Source organism: Colobus angolensis, unplaced genomic scaffold (genome assembly GCF_000951035.1).
Source record: "Colobus angolensis palliatus isolate OR3802 unplaced genomic scaffold, Cang.pa_1.0 Scaffold9, whole genome shotgun sequence".
Taxonomy (NCBI): domain Eukaryota; kingdom Metazoa; phylum Chordata; class Mammalia; order Primates; family Cercopithecidae; genus Colobus; species Colobus angolensis.
In genome coordinates, this window is record NW_012122931.1 from 3,882,613 (window position 1) to 3,894,124 (window position 11,512).

Sequence of the window (11,512 nt, forward strand, 5' to 3'; positions counted from 1 at the left end):
CACCAGAGTTGTCCTGTGTCTTCGTTCAGACCGGGGAGGAGCAGCCATTCAAAGGATAGCCCTGAGAAGCCCCAGGCTTGGTGGATCTGGTGGCCAGCTATGGTTCAACCGACAAGGACACTGGGGGCCCCAGCCTGGTTTTGTCCCTGTAAAATGAAAAGGGGAGAATCTGGTGCCTGGCACTGCTCACAGCCACTCACTGTGAGCGCCCTATGGCGGGCGCCACCAGCCTCGGCCCAGCTGGAGTTCCACCTGTCACCTGCCGCACAGCACGTCTCACTCTAGGTCTCTCAAAGGGAGCTTCACCGAACTGTGATCTTCATATGCTCTGCTAAGCAGGATTCGCAACCCTGACAAACCTGCCGGCCTGATCAGTATCATTATCAGAGAGTGCTACTCACTTCCCAACTGCTCCTTTCCAAGCTGTCAGCTCGGTGGGGACTAAGCCAGGAAAGGGTGGTGGGGCTCAGTCTGAGATGGCCTTCCCAGGCCCCAAAGGCCAGCACACCTCCGCTCCTTCTCATCCACATAAAGATCTAAAACACCTGGCTCAAGGAACATGCGTGAGGGCGCCTGGGGGCTTAGGGCGGAAAGGTGGAGAGAGAACAGGTGCAGGTGGGGAGGGATTTGCCCTCAGTCAGCAAGGAGCACAGGACCTGACCTCCTCACCCCACTTTCATGTCGCTGCGACAGCCTGACACCGCCAGTCAGATGTGGCTTGTATGGTGGCACAGCCCACTCCCAGTGATGCCGGTGGGGCCAAGCTGCTGGCAGGTAAGTGCCAAGGGTAGAGGAAGGGTCAAAGCATAGCAGGGTAAGTGCCTGAAAGATGGCTGTGGGCACCCAGGCCGCCGAGGCTCTGGGTAGCTGGGGGCAACCTGCCACCGTTCTGCTCTTAAGACCTGATGCCGGACCCCAGCCCTGTCGGGAAAACCGGAACCCACCATATCCCGGCCGTCCCCCCATCACAGGCTCAGAACAGGGCAGGATCACAGGCCGAAGCAATGTGCCAAGGATTCTAATGTAAACACTGATTTATTTAAAAAATACTACAGAGGACAGATTTGGATTCAAAAAAAAACCACAGAGAATCATATACAGAAACAAAATGCACTGGACCCAGATAAGCAGAGGAGCCACCACAGGCATCCGAGGGAGCAGGGCAGGGCGCTGTGTACACGCCACTTACAAAAGAGCGTCTATAAAAGATGCATACCAACAGATACGTGTAAAATATAGTGGCACGTCACGTTAACAGAGAGAAGGGACCAGTACCTCATGGAAACAGGCAGTCAGGGGACCTGGGTGGGCGCTCTGCTTTGTCTTCAAGGCCGCTGTTGGTGACTAGTGCCTCCCTCAGGCTGCGTCACAGCCGTCGGGGGCAAAGAGGTGATGTGCTGTAAGAACCGCATAAAACGATCCAGAGAAAACCATTTCTACCAGAAAAATAAAGTACAAGTTTAGGTGATGAGCATAAAGCTAGGGCCTGTGCGAGGCTGCTGGCACAAGGCAGCATGGGGGGCGGGAAGATGGCTCCTCCTGGCTCTCCCAGCGTGAAGCCTCGGGGGCGGCCACCTGCCCACTGCTCTTGGAGTTAGCTGTTCTGTCAAGGTCCAGGAGACCCCGGGTCCCTGCCCAGAGTCACAGCCCCTGTACCTGGGCTCCAGCCTGGGGCAGCCTCGGGGAGAAGATGGCAGGCGTGCTCTGTGAAACACTCAAGGCTTTCAGTCAGGGGCTCCATTTGTGGTTTTCCTAACACTCCCTGATGACCCCCATAGAACATGAGGATATGTCACTCACGGTAATTAAATAAGACATTCGCCCAGTTAGAGAGTATAGCCAGGACCAGGACTGGCCAGGCCATTTCCTCCCGCCTGTGCACAGGTGCCCGGTGGCAGCTCTGTTCTCTCTCAGGGCGGCTACAGAGAGGCAGGGCTTTGAAATGCTTCAAGAAAAGTGAAGACTGTCTTGTTCCAAAGGAAAGGGCCTTGGAAGGATCTACTTTGTCTTAGAGGAGTGGGGGAGGGGAAGGGCCCTTTCGGGGCACCCAGATGTGTGAAAGGAAGGTTCACTCTGGGCCCTTGCAGACCTGCCTGGGCCCAGTCTGGGGCTATTTGGCACCAGCTGTTCACCCAACTAGCCACTGCCTCCCTTGTCCCCTGCCTCCATTCTGTCGGGGGAGGGATGTTGGCAGTGACAGTGACCTGCCACCCTTGAGACTCAAGCTTTCTTGCCAGGATTCACAGTGCACGTCACAAGAGAGCAAGAGCTGGGCTCTGGGGATGTGGAGAGGACAGATGGAAAGCACATGCCCCTTGCCTCGATCCTTTTCAGCTCCCACCTGCCCAGGACTCAACGGCTGGTTGGCTTTAGCACCCTGTTTTCCACCCAAATCAAGAGCTGTCCTGCACATGAGGAAATGGCGAGTGCACCCCGCCCCGGGCAGCAGCGGAGGGCAGAGTGACCAGCCATGATGCATGCCCGTGTGTGCCCTTCCCGAAATGTGGTTCTTGAAACATGTCTTCAGCACAGGACAGGCAAGGTCAGGGAGTGCAGGCAGAGGGCCTGATGCACAAGGCCTCGGTTTAGGCTTCCATTCTTGGAGAAGTGGAAGGAGAAGCCCAGCCAGGGGAGGAAGGGCTCCAGAGAGAAAAAACGAAAAGGCCACTCCACATCAGCCGTTCCCACCTGGCCTGGAGAGCTCAGTCTGGAGCACTAGGTGGGAGCGGGGCAGGTCCTGGCATGCTGACTGCAGTCCACGGAGCAGGAACTCCACAGATAAAACTTGAGGACAGAGATGGAGAAGGGAGCCCGGGTGGGGAGGAGGAAGGTGCGGGAGGGCAGGCGGTGCAAACGTAGGTAGTAGAGCTGGACTCCACAGGGCCCTCAGCTCTGCCTGGCGCAGAGCTCCTGGGCCAAGGTGCTGACTCACTGGTCCCTTGTCAGCCACTGTCACGGGTATGGGAGAGCCCGCATGTGCTGCAGGCAGCTCCGGCGGGCCTGACACCTGACCCCTGACTGCTGCTACCTCTGCACTATGTCACTGATTTCCTTCACCGAACTGAGGAGCTTGCTGAAGTCCTGAGTGGCTGCCGGACCACTGCCTGCTGTCGCCGGGCAGATCTGAAGCTCCCGGAGATTATTCTCCAGTTTGTTGATGGCCTCTCGGAAGGCAAACTTGTTCCTCATTTGCTGGATGGAATCCACATAGCTCACGCAGAACGTGTAGAGGTTTTTGCCGGCCTCGAGCACCGCACTGTGGCTGGCCATCTGCTCTGAGTTCCTAGAGATGGCGAGGCACAGCGCCTCGGTGCTGTCTAGGACCACACCCTTGGTGATGGCGCCACTGGCGATCCGCTCTGGAGGCTGGCGGGTTTTCCGAAGAGACACTCGGGTTGATATGAGAGGAATAAAAGCAGTGGAAGATGGCTGGTCCCCTGCCAGGGCTGAGGATGCTGACGGCAACGTGGAGGGAACGGGGGCTGGGCTGATGGGGGTCCCCGATGGCTTGGTGGACTGTGGCTTTGGAGTGGCCGGGAGCACGGGCTTTTTGAGTCCCTCTCCTGGCTGGCTGGGCTTGGCAGCATCACTGTTCACAGCATCAACCAGACTGGCGGCTTTTGTCTTTGCACCCAGGCCTGCCTCCCCAGCCGCCTCCTGGCTCGGGCTCTGCGAGGGCTTTCCTCCAGCCTTCCCTGCAGAGGCTGCTGGTGGGGGCGGCGGGGCAGGTTTGAGCCTGGACAACTTTCCCTTGTCCCTCCCTGGCGACTCAGAGGAGTGCTTGTGCCTCCTTATTCTGGACTCCTCGGCGGGGCCCTTGTTGGTGCCTCCTGGTGCACCTGAGCCTGCTTTGCTGGTCGGGGTCACTGGCTCAGCTGCAGCAGGGGTCCCTAAGGCACTGCCCTTTCCAGCTTCTTCCTTTTGGGGGAGGCCCGAGGCAGGGGCCATCATGACCTGCCGCCGGAGGGGTTTTGGAGTCAGGTTGGGCGGGCTGGAGCCCGGGCTGGACTCCATGATGTCTTTGAAGACCTCATCAGCAGCTTCCTCGTTCTTTTTCACCAGCCTGGGCGGGGGCGTTACTGTGCCTCGGGCCACCTGGTCAGACCTGTTCTCCCCTGCCCTCTTCCGAGGCAGAGCCGGCTTCTCACTTTTGTGCCCTCCAAATGTGGACGAGTCAAACTGTCTTCCCGTAGACTGCAAGTCCCGAGGCAGCGTGACTGACCTCCACTCTGTGTCCTTGGCCCCGTGGGGAACGCAGGAGGCGGAGCAGGAGCGCAGGAAGCGCTTGCTGGAGCTGCCACCACCCTCCTCCTCGCCAGTGGCTAGGCGACTGCTGGTCAGCGTGCTGGACTTCTTCCACAGGTGGGGAGACCGAAAGCCTGAGCCCCCAGACTCCCGGAGGGCTCCATTGGGGACCCCAGCCCCATTGCTGGGCTTTGGGGACTTGGCTGGGTCAGCTGTGTCCAAAGGGGTGAGAGCCAGCGCCCCATTGCTGATGTCTCGGCCCTCTTCCTCGCCGGCCCCTCTGCGCTCCGGCTGGCCGTCCATCTCCCGGAAGGAGCTGCTGCGTTTGGGAGGGGTTGGGGCTGTCTTCTTCTTCTTCTTGATCAAGGCGCTGAACAAGTTGGTCTTTTTGTCTTTGGGGAGAAGGCGTTCATCTTCATTCAGGCCGCCCTCCAGGGGACCTCGCTCTTTTCGAGGGAGCAATGGAGACACGGCAGGCTCATGGTCCAGAGGCTCTGAAATACAAGGAGAAGAGCTGACAACTCCAGACAACTCCAGAAGCTGAGGCAGGAGAATCGCTTGAACCCTGGAGGCAGAGGTTGCAGTGAGCTGAGATCTCCCCACTGCACTCCAGCCAAAACAAACAAACAAATTGTCAAAGGTCAACCCTTCTTATCTCCTGTGCATAATGGCCCAGTGTCCCTTCCCCACAGTGGGACATAGCCCCTTATTCCCAGAACTACTTGTAGGCCTGTCGGCTAGCTGGCTGGCAGGAGAGCCACAGGTTTTGACCCTTTGCTTGGCCTTGTCATCGTTTTTACTCACCAGAGAGTGATGTGGGTGGGTGGGGGGACTGCTGCCTTAAAGGAAACCACTGTAGGGATGAAAAGGCCAGGGCCATCCAGCTTTTTGTTCCCATCTTCAGGGAAAGAGACCAAAGCTTTTCTTTTGAGTTGGAGTCTCCCTCGTTGCCTAGGCTGGAGTGAAGTGATGCAATCTCAGCTCACTGCAACCTCTGCCTCCCAGGTTCAAACGGTTCTCCTGCCTCAGCCTCCCAAGTAGCTGGGATTACAGCCACGTGCTACCACGCCTGGCTAATTTTGTATTTTTAGAAGAGACAGGTTTCACCATGGTGGTCAGGCTGGTCTCGAACTCCTGACCTCAGGTGATCAACCCGCCTTGGCCTCCCAAAGTGCCGGGATTACAGGCATGAGCCACTGCACCCGGCCCAAAGCCTTTCCTAATGACAATCCTAACAGCAATGATGGCTTTATTGAGAGGAACGTGACACATGCTTCACCTTTACAACGTCATCTGCTGTGCATTCTCACAACAGCGCTGTAGCACGGTTACAAGTGAGAAAGCTGAGGACAGACGGAGCGGAGGGACTACTTGCCTGGCCTCATGGATGGTGGGCATCAGAGCCGGTTATCAGATCCAGGCCTGTCTGAGCCCAGATGCTTGGGTGCTCCTCTGGGAGCATGGGGTGGGGGCAGCCCCCAGATTGTGCCAATGGAGCCTGACCTCATGATTCGCCCACCTTGGCCTCCCAAAGTGCTGGGATTACAGGTGTGAGCCACCACACCCAGCCAACAGTTTTTTAATGGGCACTCTTTAAATATGAATCATAGCTTATAAGAAATCTTTTTGGTAGCCAGGAGCGGTGGTTCACACCTGTCATCCCAGAACTTTGGGAGGCCGAGGCGGCCGGATCATGAGGTCAAGAGATCGAGACCATCCTGGCCAACATGGTGAAACCCAATCTCTACTAAAAAATACAAAAATTAGCTGGGCATGGTGGCACACGCCTATAGTCCCACCTACTCAGATGGATGAGGCAGGAGAATTGCTTGAACCTGGGAGGCAGAGGTTGCAGTGAGCCGGGATCACGCCACTGCACTCCAGCCCGGCAACAGAGCGAGACTCCTTCTCAAAAAAAAAAAAACCACAAAAAACTTTTTGGTGTTGCCAAGCTCCTGCTAGTGAATAACAGAATTTTCCCTCAGAGGTCAGCTTGCAATAAGAGGTTTTCTGTTAGCACCTGTAACTCAGAACAGAGGTACCAGTGTGCATTTATCAGAACCTAAGGCAGCACGTGGGACATCTGAATCAGGGAACGCCAAAGCCCTCTCAGAACTTTAATCTAGTGGAAGGAGGCCAGGAGAGTGAAATTGCAATGAATTATGCACCACTCGGTTTCAGCACTGAGCAGTTAATTGACACCCTCGACTCACCAAGAGATCACCATCAAAATATCCCTCAGATGAGACTGACAGGCATAAATGAACGTGACTGCTGATCACACAGCGTTCCCACAGAGGCCTCCCCCTACTGCTCAGCCACCCGAAATCAGGAAAACCAACAGGAGGAGGGAGGGTGGAAGCTTCTGGACAGTCTATACGCCATAACCTCCAAGGGGGTGAGCGAGATGACCCAGCGGGGGGTGAAGTATTGTTAATTTGGACTTATTTAGCATGCAAGCCTTTGAAATGTGCGTTTTGGTACATTACACACTATACTCCTACGGTAGTGGACGTATGTACTTTATATACCATATATATGGGCTGTATGTTCAGTTTTTTTTTTTTTTTTAACTAATATGAGTACATGATAAAGAAAACTCAGGTTTATAGATTCTGCTATCAGTAAACATCCCACCATAAATCTCCACGAAGTGGGGATTTGTCCAGTCCCTTCACATGTACCCAGTCTGTGGTCCATTAGAATGGAGTCCACTACTGCCATCCCCAGGATCCTCTGCGAGCCCAGACGCTTGGCCCAGCCCCCACCTCCAACATGGTTTGGCTGAGTCCCCACCCAAATCTCACCTTGAGTGGTAATAACCCCCACGTGTCAAGGGCGAGGTCAGGTGGAGACAAATGAATCATGGGGCAGTTTCTCCACATTCTCGTGGTAGTGAATAAGTCTCACGAGATCTGATGGTTTTATAAAGCGGACTTCCCCTGCACAAGATCTCTTGCCTGCCACCAAGGAAGACATGACTTTGCTCCTCATTCGCCTTCAGCCATGATTGTGAAGCCTCCCTAGCCATGTGGAACTGTGAGTTGGTGAAATCTCTTTCCTTAATAAATTACCTAGTCTTGGATATGTCTTTATTAGCAGCATGAAAACAAATGAATATACCCCTCAACGCTTTTGTTCAGCTGGTCTGCAGCAGAACCTGGACTGCTGGTTCTGGGGGCCAACCACGAACACAGAACAGAGCCTGGCCTGTAGGCACACTACATAAATGTTGGCAAATATTATTATTGCTAGTGTTTTGAGACCCTCCTGAGCTGATCCCAACTTCCTCTCTTGCCTAGGCAACGGCACCAGAAATATGTTCTTCCCAGAGACCACCAGGACACGGGCTCTGTCCACAGGCATGTCCTGGTTCCGCCTGGCTGCAGCGAGCTTGTTACATCAGTGCCTTCACCCTGAGCTGCTCATCACACAGCCTAGTGATTACTATTGTTGCATCTGCTCTGAGACAGCAACCACAGATGCCGCGGGTAACAGCTGGGAGATGGGCTAGCTCCTTGGCGGGCTTCAGAAGCACCTCTGCCTATGGGACTGAACTGACCGCTGGAGCCTATGCTCCTCAGGGACTCCCAGAGGGAGGGGACAGGAGGCAGGTGGGGAGAGGAGAACCTTCTTCCTTCCAAAGCTGAACCACTGACACAGGCTGTGGCTGCACTTCTGTGTGGACTCCATTCACAGCTTCCCTTTGGCCTATGCTGGCCCGAATGTAGCCTCTGGCAGGGAGGGGAAGAGCAGCGGGGTTTCGGGGGAGTGGGGGACATACCGCTCTCTCCCTGGCCCTTGGAGTGAGGCATCTCAGGCACGTCGGTGGCATCTCTGTGCTCCGCGGCTCTCCTGGAGGTCCTTGTCTTGGTGGGCAGCTCTGGGGCCTGCAGCAAGGTACTCACAGCCCCACGGATGCCTTGTTTCCCCAGCTCCTTTTCCACTTCTAAGAATCACACAAGGACAGAAACAAAAATCCAGTAGCCATCAGTACTGGTGTTGGCTTGGTATGGTGGTTCTCTTTCTTTGTAAGATAACAGTGCTCATCTGCACACAACTAAAGACAAGGCATGTGGATGCTGGAGAAACAGCCCTTAGCATTTCTCAGAACTCTGCAGGGCTGCAGCAGACAAGAGAGCAAAACACTCCACACCTCTGCCCAGCTTTCTGGTCTTAGGACAGGCTGGTCTGTGAACTTCCACCAGGAAGTGAACTGAATGACCCAGGCTGCAGTCCCCCATGGCCACCCTTTCACTCCACTGCAGGTACCCCGGGACGGGTACTTTACCGTCTGAGATACTGGATTCCTGGAACATTGTTTCAAAGGCTTGGTGGATTTCAGCAAAGGAGGGCCGGTCAGAGGGATTCCACTGCCAACCTGGACAGATGAAACCCAAGTCAGATCATCCATGAGATCTGGCTAGCAATACAGGGCTAGCAGTTTTCAAGGAAAAGTCTAGAATGAAAGTAGCATTCCAATTCTGCTAACCATCTTTTGCTGCAACAAGTTAAAATGACGAATGTCATCATGTCCTATTATAGACATTAAGAGTCTGAAAAGACATTAGATGCTGGCAAGAATATGGATTGTAAAACCCCAGAGAGACAGTGACAGCAAGAGCTGCATTTACAAATATATTTTTCCCAGCCCCACTCTAGTAGGTGTAGAAAATTACTAAGCCGTTTCAAACAGCTCACCTTCTATCTCATTCTTTCTTCATGATTATCAAAGTCTGAAGTAAAGAAATTCTCATGAAAATGAGACTAACATGAGGACTAAACAGACTAAAAAAGCCTAGTACTAGGGACCAGGAGCAGTCACTCCCATACCCGTTTAATTGGAGTATACAATGGCACAACCTTTTTTAACAGTTTGGTAAAATGTATCAAAATTTAAAATCCACACAGTTCTTTGAACCAACAGTTCAACTTTTAGAAATACCAGCTAAAGTGCCCAGAGATTCGTGTACCTGAATATTTGTTTCTGCTTTATTTATAATGGCAAAAATCAAACAAATGTGTAAAACAACCAATGCACATCAAAAGAGGACCAGATGAATAAGTGAAATCATTTAATGGAGTGCTGGGCAGCTACACATAAATAAGAGGTGGGGAGAGGGAGGGAGAGATCTGAATACATGGACATGTGGGAAAACAGTGTAAGAAATGGCCATATAAATACCCTCTAAGATATATGAAAACATCCTGTGTGTGCACAGAACAGATAACATATATGGAATTAGTAAAAAACGACTGGATAAAAATTACCTCACGGCCGGGTGCAGTGGCTCACGCCTGTAATCCCAGCACTTTGGGAGGCTGAGGCGGGCGATCACCTGAGGTCGGGAGTTGGAGACCAGCCTGACCAACATGGAGAAACCCCAACTCTACTAAAAATACAAAATTAGCCAGGCGTGGTGGCACATGCCTGTAATCCCAGCTACTTGGGAGGCTGAGGCAGGAGAATCACTTGAACCAGGGAGGTGGAGGTTGAAGTGAACCAAGATTGTGCCATTGCACTCCAGCCTGGGCAACAAGAGCATTGAAACTCCGTCTCAAAAAAAAAAAAAAATCATCTCGTGAGCTTAGCTACTATAGCAGAAGGTCTGAAGGTAGGGCCCAGGAATCTGTATTTAGGAATACACCCAGGTTTGGTATCTATCAATACCATTTTTGCTTTAAAAGACAAGTCACGCACATACTATCTATCTGTAAATAAAGATCAATAGGTATCAAATGGCTACATTAGCTGCTTCTGAAGAACTGGAATGGAGAGAGCTCATGGAAAAACTTTCAACTTTGTGTACACACTCCTGCATGGTTGGAATTTCCTGGAATGCCCACATATGCTTGTGAGAACAGGCTGAGGAAGGCTTACATGCTCGCATGAGTTCATAGACCTTCTCTGGGCAGCCTTCTGGGCGCTCCATGCGGTAGTCCTTCTCCAGCAGCTCATACACCTGGGACAGGTCAATTCCCGGGTAAGGGGACATGCCATAGGTAGCAATTTCCCAAAGCAATACTCCAAATGCTGAAAGAAAACCGAAAGAGGCTGTTCAAGATGTGTAGCATTTTGCTACACTACATTTAAAATCAGTTACATCTGCAGCAGACCTCAGAAGGGATGGCCCCAGCAGCAGCCCAAGCTGACATTTTACCAGGCTCTTTATCATCAGAAGACCAGGACAAGGCCGGGTGCAGTTGCTCACGCCTGTAATCCCAGCACTTTGGGAGGCTGGGGTGGGAGGCTCATTTGAGGTCAGGAGTTCAAGACCACCCTGGCCAACATGGCAAAACCCCATCTCTACTAAAAATACAAAATTAGCCAGGTGTGGTGGTGCAGAGCAGTCGTCCCGGCTACTTCGGAGGCTGAGGCAGGAGAATCACTTGAATCTGGGAGGCAGAGGTTGCAGTGAGCCGAGATTCCTCCAGCCTGGGCGACAAGAGCAAGACTCCATCTCAAAAAAATAAAAGAAGACCAGGACAGGACAAGACTCACTAAACTTACCCCACAGACAAACATGCTGGAGGAGGGCAGAAGATGAGTTATCAGACCCTGTGGGGTATTTTAGGTAATGTGACCATCTTGCTGGGATATGTGGTAGAAGGAAACTGGCACTGGAAGTCAGCCGGCCATGTTAACTCATAGCTCTGTGACCAACCAGCTCTGTGCCTAACTGGCCACCACTGCTTTCCGGGTGCACAAGACTATCTCCAAAGCCCCTTGTAACTCTAAACATTTCATAAAAATCTTACGAAATCTTCGAAAGTTTTGAAATCTCAGATTATTGCCTTGAAATTCCATTTCCCATTAAAGGATAAGATTCCTTGGAGAAACGGGTGATTCAGGCCTGGGGCACAGAATGAACCTGCAATAATCTTGTCATTTGAGGGCATGGATGTCACAGAAAACTACACAGGTAATGTCAAAATGACTAGGAGCTAATGTGAAGTTCCCACTGGCCAAGATGAGACAATCTGAGTATCAACAGGGAAAATAACTGCAGTGGATTGAAACACATCAAATATACATAAATCTAAGAGTTCATAATACCACAAATGACAACAACAAAAACCTAAGTGGCCATCACTGAAGGGTATTAAGAAACTAACTTGTGTACTTTAGGAGGCCGAGGCAGGTGGATCACGAGGTCAGGAGATCGAGACCATCCTGGCTAATGCGGTGAAACCCCATCTCTACTAAAAATACAAAAAAAATTTAGCCGGACGTGGTGGCGGGTGCCCGTAGTCCCAGCTACTCGGG

At 52.6% G+C, this 11,512-nt stretch overlaps 1 protein-coding gene across 2 annotated transcripts in view; it reads right to left on the reverse strand.

Annotated features, from left to right (window-relative positions):
- Positions 1-1,016: 1,016 nt before the first annotated feature.
- The window catches only part of ABL1 (ABL proto-oncogene 1, non-receptor tyrosine kinase), a 206,706-nt gene continuing 196,210 nt past the window's right edge, over positions 1,017-11,512 (reverse strand). For both annotated transcript variants that reach the window (XM_011931194.1, XM_011931196.1), the window contains exons 8-11: positions 10,127-10,279; positions 8,537-8,626; positions 8,030-8,194; positions 1,017-4,739 (exon numbers count right to left, since the gene is read on the reverse strand). In XM_011931194.1, the coding sequence (XP_011786584.1) occupies positions 3,025-4,739; positions 8,030-8,194; positions 8,537-8,626; positions 10,127-10,279 (2,123 nt within the window). In that variant the 3' untranslated portion in view covers positions 1,017-3,024. The remainder of the gene's footprint in view (positions 4,740-8,029; positions 8,195-8,536; positions 8,627-10,126; positions 10,280-11,512) is intronic.